This window comes from Crotalus tigris, unplaced genomic scaffold, assembly GCF_016545835.1.
Source record: "Crotalus tigris isolate CLP2741 ecotype Arizona unplaced genomic scaffold, ASM1654583v1 scf7180000024437.13266115, whole genome shotgun sequence".
NCBI classification, from domain to species: domain Eukaryota; kingdom Metazoa; phylum Chordata; class Lepidosauria; order Squamata; family Viperidae; genus Crotalus; species Crotalus tigris.
The window spans coordinates 13175635-13194313 of record NW_024100606.1 but is presented as its reverse complement, the minus strand read 5'-3'; the positions used below and the strand labels follow the sequence as shown (position 1 = coordinate 13194313).

The 18679-nt window shown below is 41.9% G+C and overlaps 1 protein-coding gene across 1 annotated transcript in view; it reads left to right on the top strand.

The window, feature by feature from the left end:
* The window catches only part of LOC120302707 (dymeclin-like), a gene marked incomplete at its 5' end in the record, with an annotated part of 140258 nt that overhangs the window by 71695 nt on the left and 49884 nt on the right, over positions 1–18679 (top strand). Inside the window, 2 exons of the mRNA XM_039331532.1 lie at positions 9373–9555; positions 16982–17095. Coding sequence (XP_039187466.1) covers positions 9373–9555; positions 16982–17095 — 297 coding nt within the window. The remainder of the gene's footprint in view (positions 1–9372; positions 9556–16981; positions 17096–18679) is intronic.

Sequence of the window (18679 nt, the reverse complement as noted above, 5' to 3'; positions counted from 1 at the left end):
GAATATGTTTGTTGTTTGTCTCTTATGATTTATGTTGATTGCTTTTATTAGCATCCTGTGATTATCACTGAATGTTGTATCTTATGATTTATGATGATTGCATTTTATGATTATGGTCATGATTTATCATTTGTTGCTTGCATGTACACAGAGAACTTACACACCGGAGACAAATTCCTTGTGTGTCCAGTCACACTTGGCCAATAAATAATAAAGAATTCTATAGAAAAACCCAGTCAGTCATGTCTGACCCTTGGGGATTCTGTGGGCCAGCTCTCCCCACATCTTCCCACCTTGTGCTACTTCTTTGAGTTGTTCTATGCTCTGGCTGGGGTCAGTTTTGATGGTGTCCAGCCACCGTGTTCTTTGGTGGCCTGGTTTCCTTTTACCTATTTCGAAAAGAAAACCCCCAAAACAGATACTCTCCATACTTTTCAGCTTATGGATCCAGTTAGGGTCTAGTCCAGGGGTAGGCAACCTTGGCTCTTTTATGACTCGTGGACTTCAGCTCCCAGAATTCCTGAGCCAGCATGGGGGAATTATGGCTCCCTTCATGACTCACGGACTTCAACTCCCAGAATTCCTGAGCCAGCATGGGGAATTATTTTATTTTATTTTTATTTTTAAAATTTATAAGCCGCCACACTCCCGAAGGACTCTGGGCGGCTAACAATAAAAAACACATAAAACATAACAAAACAACAGTACAAAGACAATCATCCAGGGGTTAGGTTTTATAAACCCCAGGCCTGCCAGAAAAGCCCCTTCATGACTAGTGGACTTCAACTCCCAGAATTCCTGAGCCAGCATGGGGGAACTATGGCTCCCTTCATGACTCGCGGTCTTCAACTCCCAGAATTCCTGAGCCAGCATGGGGGACTTCAACTCCCAGAATTCCTGAGCCAGCATGGGGAACTATGACCCCTTCATGACTCGCGGACTTCAACTCCCAGAATTCCTGAGCCAGCATGGGGGAACTATGACCCCTTCATGACTCGCAGACTTCAACTCCCAGAATTCCTGAGCCAGCATGGGGAATTATGGCCCCTTCATGACTTGCGGACTTCAACTCCCAGAATTCCTGAGCCAGCATGGGGGAACTATGGCTCCCTTCATGACTCGTGTACTTCAGCTCCCAGAATTCCTGAGCCAGCATGGCTCAGCTTGGAAACCTCTCCCTTTCCCCTCAGCGTGGCTGGCTCAGGAATCCTGGGAGTTGAAGTCCACCAGTCATAAAAGAGCCAAGGTGGCCTACCCCTGGTCTTTCTTCATAGCAGCCTGCAATTCCCAAAATATGTGCCCCAGCACTCAGTTTGAGAACTGGGGGCTTAACAGAAATAATACATTCATAGGGCCACTCCAGGTTATTTTAAAGTTTTGAGAGAAACACACTCATATGAGGGTGGTAGTTCCCAGGTTGCACAATTTGGAAATTGTGGCCCTAAGATGTTTCTATATAGGCTGTCATGGTTCCGACAGATGAAACTCTTCAAAAGAACTTTGAGGCATTGTTTACCTTAAAAGAATCTTTTATTCGAGTAGCATAATATCGACACTACAAGCCAAAAACTGAATTCCCCTCCCCTGGACACACAGTATCAATGCACAATTCCCTCCTCCAATTAACTGTCATAAATCACATTCCCCAATTAGCTTGAAGCAGGGCTTCCTCTCCAGTTCTCCAGCCGCCAATTCTTTATCAGCTCTGGTTACAATAACCTTGATTCTCGTACTAAGTTTAGTGTTGTTATGTCTAGCTAGATTCTCATTCACATCCTCCCCCCAGCATCATCTAACTCTAAAAACGAAAGGGAAAAAGAGGGCCACATTTCCATCTGTTGTCAATGCAAAACATCTAATGTTAGCAGCATTGACGTAGGTTTTGTGAATATTTGCCGTGCTCTTTTGCTCTACCTGAAAATGGTTCTGGTTTTCTATAGGCATGTTTTTAATCTCCTAAAAGGTTCAAAACAAATGCTATCTAATCTGAGTGGTGGTCTGAAAACAAGCCATGTTCATTGCCATAATTATTGACATTGTATTTATTATCTACATCAGGGGTGTCAAACTCGCAATGTCACGTTGTGACATGTCGTGACGTATCGCGACTTTTTTTCCATTGTCGGCAATGGGGTGGGCACGGTTTCGGCATGATGCATCCAGCCCGCCGGCCAGCAGTTTGACACCCCTGATCTACTTTATGTTCCATGTGGAGCTTAGGTAGACTCGTGCTCATAAGCTGCAACCCCTGCCTGAGCAGGGGGTTGGACTAGATGACCTCCAAGGTCCCTTCCAACTTTATTGTTGTTGTTGTTGTTTGTTATTATTACTATTACTATTATTATTATTACTCCACATTTTAAGGCTGCCTCAGACTTCTACTTAATTTTACAGTCCGAGTAGTCCTCAACTTACGACAGCAATTGATCCCAATAATTTTTATTGTTAGGCAAGACAGTCCTTAAGTGACTTTCGCCCCATGTGATGACTTTTCTTGCCATAATTGATAACAGAATCAGTGGCGCTCTTAAGTTAACAACACGGTTGTTTATTCAATCTGGCTTCCCCCATCGACTCTGCTTGCCAGAAGGGTCACAAAAGGGGATCACGTGACCCAGGCGGGCCCTGCAACCGTCCTAAGTACATGCCAGTTGCCAAGTGTCCCAATTTCGATCACGTGATCGCAGGGATGCTGCAGTAGTTGTCCTTTTTTCCAGTGCTGTTGTGACTTCAAACACCCCTGAATAAATAAATGGCTGTAAGGCGAGGACTGCCTGTGTTTCCCAAAGGAGAAAGGGGGTGAAACCCAATTTCCCAGGAATCAGCCTCAGTCAGTGAACATCAGGAATTCATTCCCCTCCTAGTTCTCACAGTTGTTGGGTTTTTTTTTTCCATAGAAAAGTGAGCACACTCATTTATCTAGGTTTGTCCCACTTTAATGTAATGCTTTCCAGGTGCTTTCCTTCCAGGACTCTCTCTCCCTGGAGGAGAGCAAGGCCTGATTTGAGCATTCTCACTTTTCCTGAATTGATAGATTAGTCCAGGAGTAGGCAACCTTGGCTCTTTTAGGACGGGTGGACTTCAACTCCCAGAATTCCTGAGCCAGCCACCAGTCCTAAAGAGCCTACCCCTGGATTAATCCATGGACTCCAGTCTGCCACCAAATCCCAATAATAATAATAATAATAATAATAATAATAATAATAATAATAATAATAATAATGTTGGACGTGGCAGTGCCTGGAGATAGCAGAATAGAAGAGAAAGAACTGGAGAAGATAACAAAATACAAAGACCTACAAATAGAAATAGAAAGACTGTGGCAAAAGCAAGCAAGGGTAGTACCAATAGTCATAGGCTCCTTGGGTGCAATCCCAAAACAACTGGAGCACCACTTGAACACCATTGGCATTGACAAATTCGCTATTAGTCAATTACAAAAGGCGGCCTTACTAGGAACTGCTTCCATCCTGCGACGATACCTGTAATACCATCAAACATCCACATCTGCCTATCCCAGGTCCTGGGTAAGGACTCGATAGGTAGACAAAATGCCAAATCCAGTCTGAACATCTGGCTGACTGTGCGATGATCAATAATAATAATAATGTTGGAAGGGACCTTGGAGGTCATCTAGTCCAGCCCCCTCCTCAGGCAGGAAACCCTATATACCATTTCAGGCAAATGGCTGTCCAGTCTCTTCTTAAAAACTTCCAGTGTTGGAGCATTCACCGCTTCTGGAGGCAGCAGAAAATGGCTGCAGGCCCCCAAGAATGAGATAAGTAGCTGGTCACTGTGGGGAACCACCACACCGCACTAAATAAACATTTGGCTTGAAGGAGTCGGGCTCCTGTTCATTTTTAAGATGAATTACCTTAATATCCTTCCCCTGACATCCTAGCGTATCAGGAGGTCGCCTGGAGGATATTTCTGCTTCTGTTCATCTAAGCCCTGTGAGGAAGAGAGTGCTTTATATTTGATAAAACCCTTCCTTTTTCTTGCCAACACAACCCCAGACCGGATGTAAGGATACACAGCTTAAAGACATTCACACTTGGCATAGGGATCATCGCAAGCCGTGTCATTCCTCATTCAAATGAATCCTCCCGTTGCAAAGCAGGTCAGCTCTGAAGGGATAATGGTTCTTCTGATATATTTTGTTGTTTATCCTGCAAATAGTGTAATTTTTGTCTGGAAACGGTTCTGTATATTTAGGAATGAATTTAACTACATAAAGCACCGTGGTGCAGAAGAATAGAATAGAATAGAATTAGAATTAGAATTAAAAATAGAATTAGAATAGATTAGAATAGAATTAGAATAGAATAGAATAGAATAGAATAGAATAGAATAGAATTAGAATTAGAATTAAAAATAGAATTAGAATAGAACAGAACAGAATAGAATAGAATAGAATTAGAATTAGAATAGAATTAGAATTAAAAATAGAATAAGGAATAGAACAGAATAGAATAGAATAGAATAGAATAGAATAGAATAGAATGATAACTATTGTCACTTTGAATGTACACTAATCGGCATACATTAAAATGAAATTTCGTTGCGTTCAGCTCTCAAAGAGTCACCACCTCCGATATACACTACATAAGTATGACATACATACATACATACATACATACATACATACATAAATACAGAATTATGCATGCACTACCTCGGAAAGGTTGCCTGTGAAGACAGATTGCACCTTGAGTTGAAAATGCAACACACTTACACATTTCCTATTCTCCTCCCCAACCCCAACATAAATTTTACCTTTTTGTTGTTGTTGTTGTTTTTGTTGTTGTTATTGAAAGTGCAGGAAATCCAAGCGGTGCTTTTGAAAACTTCCTAGAACGATGATAAATGAGATGCATATGTTTCTCCCATAATAACCCAAAACAAATAAAGCAAACTTTCTGGTGCTTTCTAATTAAGCCAAGTTTTCTTTTTTTTTTTCTTTTTCTTTTTCAAGATATATCAATTATATATCTTATATATATATATATATAATTGATTTTTTAAAATAACAATCTTTAGTACTTAGTAAGTGTGTTGTCTGGGTTCATGTATTTCAAAAACAATCAATAATAATTAATTTCTATAATTCCATAATCAATGTGTTAATTCATAATGTATTTCCTTGGTCTTCTCTTCTTCCACTATTATTCTCCTTTTATCGGCATTTAACAAATATAATTCTTAATACTTTCAGTACATAACACAGTTAAATATAAACATTTTTCTTGTGTTTGTACAAATGACAGTTAGCTCGGCCTATAACCTCTTTTCTAATCGGCTTATATTTCAGTTATATTTATGAAAATCATCTTATTAAATCACCATATAACCTGTCTTCAAATGTCTTATTTAAGTTTGAATAGAGAGGGGAAATTAAACTTAAAGAAGTCCACACGTCTTAAAGCTGCTCAGGTGGAGAAAGAGATTGAAAAGGCCGCTGGTTAGGACACAGGCAGGTCCAGGAACGGGATTTAAACCTGTTTTGAATCGGATTATAGTTCCCTTCAAGGGTCAGATCCACAGCCTAAGAATACTAATCTAGATAAAGCAGAAATTCGAATGGGAGTTACAGTCGGGAGACCCTTGTTCAGATGATGTTGGTGCCCTGATTATGTTGGTCAAGTTACTCTTGGCCCAGTTTATAGCTGAGTTAGTAGCAAACATCTGGGAACTGGGTTACAGCAACACACTTTTAGAGCTAAGTGATCTCATATATAGAGTTGAAATGCTTCTGTTTGCCTCAGAGATCCTGTACACAAGTTACTCAATCATTAATGAGTTTGCTATGTTTATGAAGTAGATAGCAGGTTGTTAACTTCAGTCAACTTCCTTCCTTCCCTCCCTCCCTCCTTCCCTCCCTCCCTCTTCTTTCTTTCCTTTTCTTTCTTTCTTTTTCTTTCTTTCTTTCTTTCTTTCTTTCTTTCTTTCTTTCTCTCTCTCTTTCTTTCCTTCTCTCTCTCTCTATTTCTTTCCTTTTCTTTCTTTCCTTTTCTTTCTTTTCCTTCCTTCCTTTCTTCCTTTTTCTTTCCTTCCTTTCTTTCTCTCTTTCTTTCCTTCCTTCTCTCTCTCTCTCTCTCTCTATTTCTTTCCTTTTCTTTCTTTCCCTTTCTTTCTTTCCTTCTTTCTTTCCTTCTTTCCTTCTTTCCTTCTCTTTCTTTCCTTCCTTCTCTCTATTTCTTTTCTTTTCTTTCTTTCCCTTCCTTCCTTCCTTCCTTTCTTTCTTTCTTTCTTTCTTTCTTTCTTTCTTTCTTCTTCTCTTTCTTTCTCTCTCTCTTTCTTTCCTTCTCTCTCTCTCTATTTCTTTCCTTTTCTTTCTTTCCTTTTCTTTCTTTTCCTTCCTTCCTTTCTTCCTTTCTTTCTTTCTTTCCTTCCTTTCTTTCTCTCTTTCTTTCCTTCCTTCTCTCTCTCTCTCTCTCTATTTCTTTCCTTTTCTTTCTTTCCCTTTCTTTCTTTCTTTCTTTCTTTCTTTCCTTCTTTCCTTCTCTCTCTTTCTTTCCTTCCTTCTCTCTCTCTATTTCTTTCCTTTTCTTTCTTTCCCTCCCTTCCTTCCTTCCTTCCTTCCTTCCTTCCTTCCTTCCTTCCTTCCTTCCTTTCTTTCTTTCTTTCTTTCTTTCTTTCTTTCTCCTATACCAAATTCTGGCGGGCTTCCTTTAGGGAAGGATTTCACATCTTCCTAGAGAACTTCCTTATGCAAAGAGCTTGTTTGATATTATAGAATTTGTCACCCAAATCAGGCAGGGCCAGCACCTGAATGCTTCCGAAGAACACTTGGATAGTTATCTTGGCTATTGTTAATATTTCAGAATTAGAAGCCAAGCGAAGGTTTTTACAAGGGGAATGTTCACCGTCCTTTCAGAAGTTTAAGTTATGAAGTACCAAAAAACGCTAGACTAATAAAATATCTTTTCCACATGGAGAGCAGCTGTTGCACCGGAGGATAATTGCTAAAATCTTCCTTACTTAAGCCTCTGCCTTGAGGAGAAATCCCCGTTCCGTACTTTAGTTGTTTTGCAGCTGGGTATGAAAGTTATTACGCAGGATAATCAAACATTTTTAGTAATGGTGAAATGTTTTTATTACATTGTTTACATCTGCCCTGATGCTATGTCTATATTCAGAGATGTCTCAGCTTTGTATTGATAGTTTAAAACAGTGGTTCTCAACCTGTGGGTCGGGACCCCGTTTGGGGTCGAATGACCATTTCACGGGAGTCGCCAAACAACACAGTCGGCCATTTTCCCCCCCTTTTCCTTAGCTGTGCTCCTCCCTTTTATTCTATTGGCTTTTGAAAGCCAATAGAATAGACTCTCTTGAATAGAGTCTAATTCTATTGGCTTTCAAAAGCCAATAGGAATTGTCCAGGCTGTCTCTGCCCTGCTGAGCCCGCCAAAAGTCCCATTCTGCAAACGGTGCTGCACCAGTTGAGTAATCCTTGACTTACGACTGGTTGAGTAGTCCTTGACTTACGACCGGTTGGGGGTCGCGGCATTAAAAAGGTTGAGAACCACTGGTTTAAAACAATGAAGTACTCTACTCTCTGTTGGTAGTATTTCACCATTCTTATATACATTTTACACTTGACTTTCTGCTTGTTCGCCAACTTCTTTCTTCCCATTTCTCAAAAACCCAAAAGTGAACTAATATTAGTCTTGTATAGGGTAGCTGAAAAGGGGGAATAAATTAACTGCATTTCTCCTTGAGCCCCCCTGCTACATTTCTACATTGGGAGGTAGAAGTGTGGAGTTACTCCGCTAACATCCCACTCAATTTCTTTTTCAATAGTAGGGTATAAAACAAGGGTCTTCAAACTTGGCCCTTTTATGACAGGTGGACTTCAACTCCCAGAATTCCTCAGTCGGCCATTTTGATAAAACTGTGGGCTTTGATCCAGACCAGGGGTCCTCAAACTTGGCTCTTTTGTGACTTGTGGACTTCAACTCCCAGAATTCCTCAGCCAGCGTGCCTGGCTGAGGAATTCTGGGAGTTGAAGTCCACAAGTCATAAAAGAGCCAAACTGGAAGACCCCTGGTGTAAAACCTCCCATCTCATCTCTACAACTTCTTTGCATGCAATTCCTTCTGCTGCCAAGGATATGATTAAACACAATGGTTAGTTATTCTAATGATCATTTTGGAAGGTCATTTATGAATCCGAGAGACTCTTGAATATGATAGGAACCTATTTTCTGTTGAGAAGGGGTCATCTAAGGTAGTGATTATTCATTCAGTTGTATCTGCCTCTTGGCAATTCTGTGGGCCTGGTCTACACATATCTTCCAGTCCTCTCTATTTCTTTGAGTTTATGCTCTGGCTGGTGTCAGCTTTGATCATGCTCAGCCACCGTGTTCTTTGGCTAACATGGGTAATGAATGGCTAGACTAGGGGTAGGCAACCTTGGCTCTTTTATGACTTGTGGACTTCAACTCCCAGAATTCCTCAGCCAGCCACGCTGAGGGGAAAGGGAGAGGTTTCCAAGCTGAGCCAGGCTGGCTCAGGAATTCTGGGAGTTGAAGTCCATGAGTCATAAAAGAGCCAAGGTTGCCTACCCCTGGACTAGGGTAACATTGATGATGTTACCTACTTGGGTAATGAAATGTCTGCAAGAAAACAACTAAGCCCAGGGAATACCAGAGGACCCACAACTCTATCACAACTCTGCCTTTTGATGATTTCCAAAGAGGACATTTCAGCTTACAAATTTTCCCCAATCTTTTTTTTTTTTTTTAATTATTTATTTGGTGTTTCCAAGGCAAGTATTGACTCCTGGCAAATCGCCTGGACTAATCTGTGGTTTGCCATTGACAGTTTTTTACCCCATTGCAACTATTATAATATCCTAAACAGCCCTTCACTCCTAGGCATTTAAGATCAGAATCAGCTTATTTTTCCATAACACTTTTATTATTTATTGAGCATTCAGACTGCTGAATACTAAAAGGATCCCTAGTGTAATTGGTGTAAAATAATAAAATACAATTACATTGGGATTGTTTTGGGGTCTTATCAAGAAAACCCTGCTAATTTCTGCAGAACTGTACAGTTTGATGGAATTCACAGGCATTTGTTGTATGTAAAGCTATCTGAAAAGTCACATACAATTGCGTACATTTTTAAAAATAACAAAATCACTCAGTCTGCTGAACCTTTTGAGATGGATGATTTATTTATATTGTCAATTAAATATGGAAATAAATGTATTATGTTTTGTCAAAATTATTTGCTCTGCTAAAAAGTTTCATTAATTTGTTCTTGAACGATAACCTAGAGAAAAAGTAAATGGAGTATTCTTATATCTGTTATATGTATATTAATACCTGTACTGACTAGAAATATCTTTGTTTCTTTCTTTTAGGCCCAGGATTTGAATGTAATTGAAGAAGTCATTCGAATGATGTTAGAAATAATCAACTCCTGCTTAACAAATTCCCTCCATCATAACCCCAATTTAGTGTACGCCCTGCTATATAAGCGGGATCTCTTTGAGCAATTTCGAACTCACCCCTCTTTCCAGGATATAATGCAGAATATAGATCTGGTATGTACTAAATATCTGTCAAAATCCTATTTAAAATTTAAAATAGCTACTTTTATTTTGTATAGAAATCAGGGGTAGGCAACCTTGGCTCTTTTATGACTTGTGGACTTCAACTCCCAGAAGTCCTCAGCCAGCCACGCTGAGGGGAAAGGGAGAGGTTTCCAAGCTGAACCAGGCTGGCTGAGGAATTCTGGGAGTTGAAGTCCACAAGTCATGAAGGGGCCATAGTTCCCCCATGCTGGCTCAGGAATTCTGGGAGTTGAAGTCCACGAGTCACAAAAGAGCCAAGGTTGCCTACCCCTGAATTAAGCCAGGGGTCTTCAAACTTGGCTCTTTTATGACTCGTGGACTTCAACTCCCAGAATTCCTGAGCCAGCCATGCTGAGGGGAAAGGGAGAGGTTTCCAAGCTGAGCCAGGCTGGCTCAGGAATTCTGGGAGTTGAAGTCCACGAGTCGTAAAAGAGCCAAGGTTACCTACCCCTGCCCTAGGGAATGCCGCAATTGTGTGAAAACGGTCATAAATCACTTTTTCCAGTGCCGTTGTAACTTTGAACAGTCACTAAATGAACAGTTGTAAGTCAAGAAGTTTTCATCATAATGGGATTATTTGGGTTGAAGATTATGCTTTCAAAGAGGTCAAAAATAACTTTATTGGATGTAAAGCTGTGGAATTTGCTAGACCTTATTTTGACAGGCCCCTTCACTTGCCATCTTGCGTCTGCATTTGAGAGCTCCCACTAAAATAGTTGCATTTGTTTCTCAATTTAACTGTTCATCTGCTGGTTATGTCAGTGTCTTTATATTGTGCTTTTCTTTCGATAAGAAGCCACCGTTAAATTTTCTATAGAAGTGGAATGTGAAAGCTGCTAGCATAGGAGAATTTAAATATTTTTTATATTGTGAGAAGCCAACTTTGGCCAAAAATGCCTCCACATTTCCTGGCAGAGAAATGAGAAGACATCAGATGCTTTTGAAAGGGCTTCAGATAGCTTCAGCTTTCTAGCAGGAGAGGATATTTCTTTATTTGTGGCTGCTTTGATATGAGAATATGCTGCTTTATCCGCTGAAGGGTACCTAAAGAAACATATAAAAATAATCTAGACACATTTTAAAATAAATGAGTAAAAATATGCTCTTCCTCCAGCCAAAGTCTGTAGGAATATAATATTATTTTATTGCAAACACAGCTGTGAACATCAGTATATTGGAAGAAATAAATCCATGCTTATTTATTCCATAAGCTCAGAGGAATTGTAACAGACGAAAATAATTTTTTTAACGCTCTCGAAAAGCAAATCAACAAGTATAACAATGATTGGAAAATGCTGGATCTACGCTCAATGTTGGAAATCAGAATTTATTAATGAATTTTTGGCAAAGACATTTCAATAATGCAGTTTGCCACTTGTCATTATTTGATCAACTGAATATATATATTCCTGAAAAACTGTTCAACAGAGTTTTCATATGCATTTGTTTAAAATAGTTTCTCCAAGCTTTTCATCAAGTGATCAGCATGGGAGGTTTACACCGAAATAAAACTTGTTCTATTCCAGCCAGCGTAGGAAAAGTATTACAGTGCAGAAGAACAGGAAAACAAAAGAAAAAGTAATAATTCTTGCCAGGTCTTCCAAAATCCTGCAAAAAAATAAAAATAAAATATAGTATTTTGACTTGCTCCCCCAAACCCATCATTGGGGAAACTCACCGAGTTGCCAACCAAAGAGTGTTTAATAATTATATATCACAACTACGGCTGTGAAAATTGGATCTTAAAAAACCAAGCCAGGGAGAAAAGAGACTTCTTTGAGCTGGGGTGCTCCAGTATATTCCCTGGACAGCAAAGGTAACTAACAGGCACGTTCTGGCATGCTTAACATCAGACATGTCGCTAGAAGAAGGAAAAAAAAAATCACAAAACTGCATCTCGCTTATTTTGGCCATGTCATGCAGGGGGATTCACTGGAAAAAGCAATTGGAAGAGTTAGTGGTAAAAGGGAACCAGCCTACCAAAGAATATGGTGGCTGGACACCCTCCAAGCTGACACCAGCCAGCGCATAGAACGGGTAGGCAACCTGGGCTCTTTTATGACCGGTGGACTTCAACTCCCAGAATTCCTGAGCCAGCCATAGCTCAGCTTGGAAACTTCTTCCTGTCCCCTCAGCATGGCTGGCTCAGGAATTCTGGGAGTTGAAGTCCACGAGCCATAAAAGAGCCAAGGTGGCCTGCCCCTGGCATAGAGCAACTCAAAGAAGTAGCCAAGATGGGAAGATCCTGGCTGATAGAATCCTTTTGAAGCGACCTCTGATCATTAACTTCCTCCATGGTGCCTTCCTGTTGTCCCTCGCCATCGTCTTTCCTTCGTCTTTTTTTTTTAAAAAAAACAAAAAACAAAAAACAAGGCTCCTGCAGGACATCTCAGAGTCCTTTCTTCCTGCATGAGGAATGGGGTTTGAAAAGGCCAGAACAGTCCGGCCTCCCTCAGGACACAACGGAGAACGTTTTGCCAAACTCGGACACACAACCATCCCTTGAGCTCTTTAGCAGAAGGAAACAGAGGCTTTACAGCAGAAGGCGAGTAGGAACTGGGCTTCTTCCAAGTCTTTTAGTAGCAACTGTGAGAGGGATCTCGGAGTCCTAGTGGACAATCCTTTAAATAGGAGCCAGCCGTGTGCTGCAGCTGCCAAAAAGGCCAACACAGTGCTGGGCTGCATCAACAGAGGGACAGAATCAAGATCAAGTGAAGGGTTAATACCACTTTACAATGCCTTGGTAAGGCTACACTTGGAATACTGCATCCAGTTTTGGTCACCACGATGTAAAAAAGATGTTGAGACTCTAGAAAGAGTGCAGAGAAGAGCAACAAAGATGATCAGGGGACTGGAGGCTAAAACATAAGAAGAACGATTGCAGGAATTGGGGATGTCTAGTTTAATGAAGAGAAGGACGAGGGGGGACATGGAAGCAGCCGTCCAGTATCTCAGGGGTTGCCCCAAAGAAGAGGGAGTCAAGCTATTCTCCAAAGCCCCTGAAGGCAGGACAAGAAGCAATGGATGGAAACTGACCAAGGAGAGAAGCAACCTGGAACTAAGGAGAAACTTCCTGACAGTGAAAACAATTAACCAGTGGAACAACCTGCCTCCAGAAGCAGTAAATGCTCCAACACTGGAAGTCTTTAAGAAGAGACTGGACAGCCCTTTGTCTGAAATGGTATGGGGTTTCCTGCCTGAGCAGGGGGTTGGACTAGATGACCTCCAAGGTCCCTTCCAACTTTATTATTGTTGTTGTTATGATGATGATGATGATGATGATAATGATGATGTTACAACGGCACTGGAAAAAGTAACTTACAACTGTTCACACTTACAACCGTGGCAGCATCCCTATGATCACTTGACCGTAATTTGGATGCTTGGCAACTGGCATGTATTTATGACGGTTGCGGTATCCCGGAGTCGTGTGATCACTTTTTGCAACCTCCTGGCAAGCAATGGGGAGGCCGGATTCATTTACCAACCGGGTTACTAACTTATCAACTGCAGTGATTCACTTAACAATTTTGGCGAGAAAGGTCATAAAATGGGGCAAAACTCACTTTGCAAATGTTTTGTCTAGCAACAGGAATTTGGGGCTGAATTGTGATCGTAAGTCAAGGCAGGGCTAGGCAACCTGGGCTCTTTTATGACTGGTGGACTTCAACTCCCAGAATTCCTGAGCCAACCTGGCTCAGCTTGGAAACCTCTCCCTTTCCCCTCAGCGTGGCTGGCTCAGGAATTCTGGGAGTTGAAGTCCACAAGTGATGAAGGGGCCATAGTTCCCCCATGCTGACTCAGGAATTCTGGGAGTTGAAGTCCACGAGTCATGAAGGGCCCACAGTTCCCCCAGGCTGGCTCAGGGATTCTGGGAGTTGAAGTCCACAAGTGATGAAGGGGCCATAGTTCCCCCATGCTGGCTCAGGAATTCTGGGAGTTGAAGTCCACGAGTCATAAAGTGGCCTAGGCTAGAGGTAGGCAATCTTGGCTCTTTTATGACTGGTGGACTTCAACTCCCAGAATTCCTGATCCAGCCATGCTGAGGGGAAAGGGAGAGGTTTCCAAGCTGAGCCATGCTGGCCCAGGAATTCTGGGAGTTGAAGTCCACCAGTCATGAAAGAGCCCAGATGGCCTACCCTGAGCTATACCTATAAAACAAAGGAATCCCTTGCCGAAGAGATTTCAGTCACCCCTGTGGCTGTATAAGAGCCAGGAAGCTGCTTCCTTTCCAGCTTTCCCTCCCTGGTCTTCAGAAGGTGCAAAGAAAAAAAGAAAGATACCCCGTGCATCTTATATTCCTAAAGCCGTGCTTAATGTTATTTGCAGAATGCACAATTGACGCTTGCTTAGATTTGTGGGTTTGAGTTGTGTAGATAAAAAACATCTGGGTCACTTAGTAACCAAGGCTAGTACGAATTCTGTTTTCGTTTATTGCCAAAGTCTGTTCCAGGACTAAGTGGACTATCCCGTTCTGGCGAACGTGGTGGGGTTTTTTTTTCCCTCGCTTGCAGTTGCGAAAGCTGGACTGAAGTCATGTGTGTTATGTAGCAAGTTGGCTATTTCTTTTGTTCTGTCGAGAATTTTCCTATTAGACAAATCGATCTGATAAGCAACAACGGCAAAGGAACTGGGAAAGCAGAAGGCAGATCTACCTTGTCAGTTGTTCACTTCTGTGGATGTCTTTGTGAACTCACAGTGAAGAAGTGTTGTTTTTAAACAATCGGTGGTGATTTAACAGGACCTGTTGGGCTTAAAACGAGGGAGGCCGCTATCCTGAGTTGTCCTTAGAAGCACAATTGAGCCCCAAAATTCTTTGCTAAGCAAGACAGTTGTTAAGTTAGTTTACCATCTTTTTTTGCGACAGTCGTTAAATGAATCACTGCAGTTGATCAGTTAGTAACGTGGTTGCTAAGTGAATCTGGCTTCCCCGGTCGCAAAAAGTGATCACAGATAATCCCGGGACACGGCAACCGTCTTAAGTACATGCCAGTTGCCAAGCATCCAAATTTGGACCACTTGACCACAGGACGCTGCAATGGTCCTAAGTATGAAAAATGGCTTTGCGTGGCTGGCTCGGGAATTCTGGGAGTTGAAGTCCACAAGCCGTAAAGGGGCCGCGGTTGCCCACCCTGACCCTAGTGAAAAATATTGCAATGTTTTATAGATGGCATTTGACACCGGCGAGATTGGCTAAGATGTATAAAAATATGAATCCGGATTGTTGGAAGTGTAAAAACAAGAAGGGAACGTTCTACCATATGTGGTGGCAATGCCCCAAAGCAAGGATGTATTGGGAACAGATAAGGAGATGGATACAGGAGATAACAAATGAACAAATTGAACTTAAACCCGAATTATTTTTATTAGGTATAATTAATTCAAAGATTAAAAAACCAACTCCAATACATCATTGTACACATAATAACAGCGGCACGCATCGTGTATGCGCAGTGTTGGAAAAGTGAAAATCTACCAACAAATGAGATGATTATTCACAAGATACTAGAATGCGCGGAGATGTACAAGCTTACTCTAGAAATAAAAGGCAAGGAAGCAACAGAATTTTACGAGATATGGAATAAATGCTATGTTTGGTTAGAACAGAGAAATAAAAATGCATGAAAATTAATGTAAATAATTGTAAATAATATGTAAAGATATATATAACACAGTACTGTTAAGAAAAAAATGTATTTTATTTTGTTTGTTGTAAAGTAAAAAAGGAAAAATAATATATATATATAAATAAAAAAAGAAAAATATTGCAAAGTATTTGGAACCTGGAACCAATGTCGCCGATAAAAAAGGCACATTTTTCCCCCTTTAAAAAAATTCCATTTTATTGCAAGTGCTCTTTGTGGTGCAACATTGTAAAAAAGAAAAAAAGTCTGTTTCTAATTGGGTGCTTTTCACACCTTGGAAAGAATTCATTGAGTACAGCAAACGCTTTTCCTGCTGAATTTCATTTGCTTTGCACTTTTTTCTCCAAAGCCCCGGGTGCAGGCTGGAATAATCTTCTGCTCCAGATAAGGGAGGCAGCGTCTGTAGTTGCTTGCAGCAATGGTGTGTCTGATTTGAATCCCTGAATAATCAGATCATCAGCTCTCTTTTGTTTTACTAATAGCAGCAGAGTTGTAAAGGCCTAATGGGGCTTAATGGCTCCAGGTGGGTGTCTAACTCTTTGAGTACAAAGGAATTGCAAGCAGCAAGCAATTTCCAAGGCCTTGAAGGAGTATTATTAAAGAAATAGTAGCAGTCTCCGTGGCAGGGCCAATATTTCTGTCTACCTGATTTCTGGAGATAAGGTGTATATTTAGAGACGTTGCTAGACTGGTTGATATCCCATCAGAGTTGGGAGGGACCTTGGAGATAATAATAATAATAGTAGTAGTAAAGTTGGAAGGGACCTTGGAGGTCATCTAGTCCAACCCCCTGCTCAGGCAGGAAACCCTACACCATTTCGGACAAATGGCTGTCCAGTCTCTTCTTAAAAACTTCCAGTGTTGGAACATTTACTGCTTCTGGAGGCAAGGAGTTCCACTGGTTAATTGTTCTAACTGTCAGGAAGTTTCTCCTTAGTTCTAGGTTGCTTCTCTCCTTGATGAGTTTCCATCCATCGCTTCTTGTCCTGCCTTCAGGGGCTTTGGAGAATAGATTGACTCCCTCTTCTTTGGGGCAGCCCCTGAGATACTGGAACTCTGCTATCATGTCCCCCCTTGTCCTTCTCTTCGTTAAACTAGACATCCCCAATTCCAGCAACCATTCCTTATATGGTTTAGCCTCCAGTCCCCTAATCATCTTTGTTGCTCTTCTCTGTACTCTTTCTAGAGTCTCAACATCTTTTTTACATCGTGGTGACCAAAACTGGATGCAGGATTCCAAGTGTGGCCTTACCAAGGCCTTGTAAAGTGGTATTAACCTTTCACATGATCTTGATTCTATCCCTCTGTTAATGCAGCCCAGCACTGTGTTGGCCTTTTTGGCAGCTGCAGCACACGGCTGGCTCCTATTTAGGTGATTGTCTACTAGGACTCCGAGGTCCCTCTCACAGTTACTACTATTGAGCATGGTGCCACCTATGCTGTACTTGTGCATTTGGTTTTTCTTGCCTAAATGTAGAACTAGATCTTCTAGTCCAGCCCACTGCTCAAGCAGGAGTTGAGGTCCACAAGTCATAAAAGGGCCAAGTTTGAAGACCCTTGCCTTAGGGCTTATTTTGGGGGGAAACATGGGTAGTTGGCCAGTTCCCATGAAGAAGCCACTCAATCATCACCATAATCCAGTTGTGCAGATTTTCAAATTTGGTGTTTTTTTTTTTTTAATGTGGCGGACAGATTCCTGGCATTGCTTAATTAAATCACGTCGCTGTCTTTTATTTCCTGTTTCATTCCAGGTGATCAGCTTCTTTAGCTCACGGATTGAGCATCCTGGCGCTGCCCTGTCCGTGGAACGGGTACTGGAAATTATCAAACAAGGAGCCGTGGCCCTACCCAAAGATAGGCTCCGGGTGAGTGTGGCAAAGCTAATTTTACCAGTGCTTCCTGTTTCAGCTTACTGAAATGTCTTGCACAGAGAATCTTTCCTGCCTTGCTTTTTCATCATAAAAAAGTGGTTTTTCTGCTAATATTCTTAAGGTAGATGGCATAAAGCAGGGCATAAAGTCCACCAGTCATAAAAGGGCCAAGTTTGAAGACCTCTGTTTTAAACACCACTCTCTCTGTGGCACAATTATTTCAAAAACTGACTGGAGAGTTCCTTCATTTTCCACGGATTATTGATTGCTCTTTCCTGTGGTTCTGAAATCTCAGCAAGATTCAGCTCAGCCAAATGATCAACCATGCATATTATAAAAGTCTTTATTACACGACAGGTCATAATTGTGTTTCATTATTGTTATATATGGCAATCTCTCTCTGCATTTAGAATAATAAAATGGGCCGGAAAGTGCAAAGGAGAACATTTAGGTCCAATGGAGCAATCTGCAAACCCAAAAAAGGGCTTATCTTCTTTATTCCTTCAATGAAGGAATAATCCACCAGGTCTGTTCCACTCCTCAATTACTTTTTGCACCAGGAAATGCTATAACACAGGGGTCTTCCAACTTGGCCCTTTGATGACTTGTGGACTTCAGCTCCCAGAATTCCTCAGCCAGGCACGTGTGCCTGGCTGAGGAATTCTGGGAGTTGAAGTCCACAAGTCATCAAAGGGCCAAGTTGGAAGACCCCTGACATAGAGAGAGGGTCTCCAGCTATTTAGAGCTCTGTAAATTAAGCCGAGTGCTTGAATTAGCAATAGCCCTTAGACTTATATACCCCCCCCAAAGCGCTTTACAGACCCTCTCTGAGCGGTTTATAGTGTCAGCCTGTTGCCCCCAACAATCTGCATCCTCATTTTATCAATCTCAGAAAGATGGAAGACTGAGTCGACCTTGAACTGGCCAGGATCGAACTCCTGGCTGTGGGCAGAGTCTGCCCGCAGTACTGCACCTTCTAACCGCTACCAGGGCTCCAGAATTGGGCTAAAATAGGCAGTCCTCGCCGTTTATTGAGAATGAGTAGAGTATGACCGTTCCTGGTGTCAGAAGGATAATTTGGGGGTCCGAATCCAGCCGGGGTTGCCCAAAAAAAGATGAAAACGAGATCCAGACAGTTGTGAGGAAAAAAGAAATATTTATTCCTAAAATATTTAGGGGCAGGCTAAGAAATGGGGGTACAGCAGCTTGAAGTGTCTACATGCTGATTCTAAGGCAGCGGTTCTCAACCTTTGGGTCGTGACCCCATTTGGGGTCGAACGACCATTTTACGGGGGTCGCCAAACAGCGCGATCCGCCATTTTTTCCCTCAGGGGGCACCGCTGCACATGCGCATCGCGCATGGGGTACCGCCGTGCATGCGCGCCGTGCAGGGGGTGGCCCCGAGTATGCGCGCCGTGCATGGGGTGGCGCCGCGCATGCACGGCGCGTCCTTATGACCGGGGTCGCCATATAAAAAGCTTGAGAACCACTGTTCTATGGGAACATTTGAGGGGTTTGTGTGTCTGTGTGTGTGTGTGTAGGTATGTTTATTCTTGTGAACACGCAGTTCGTCTGAGA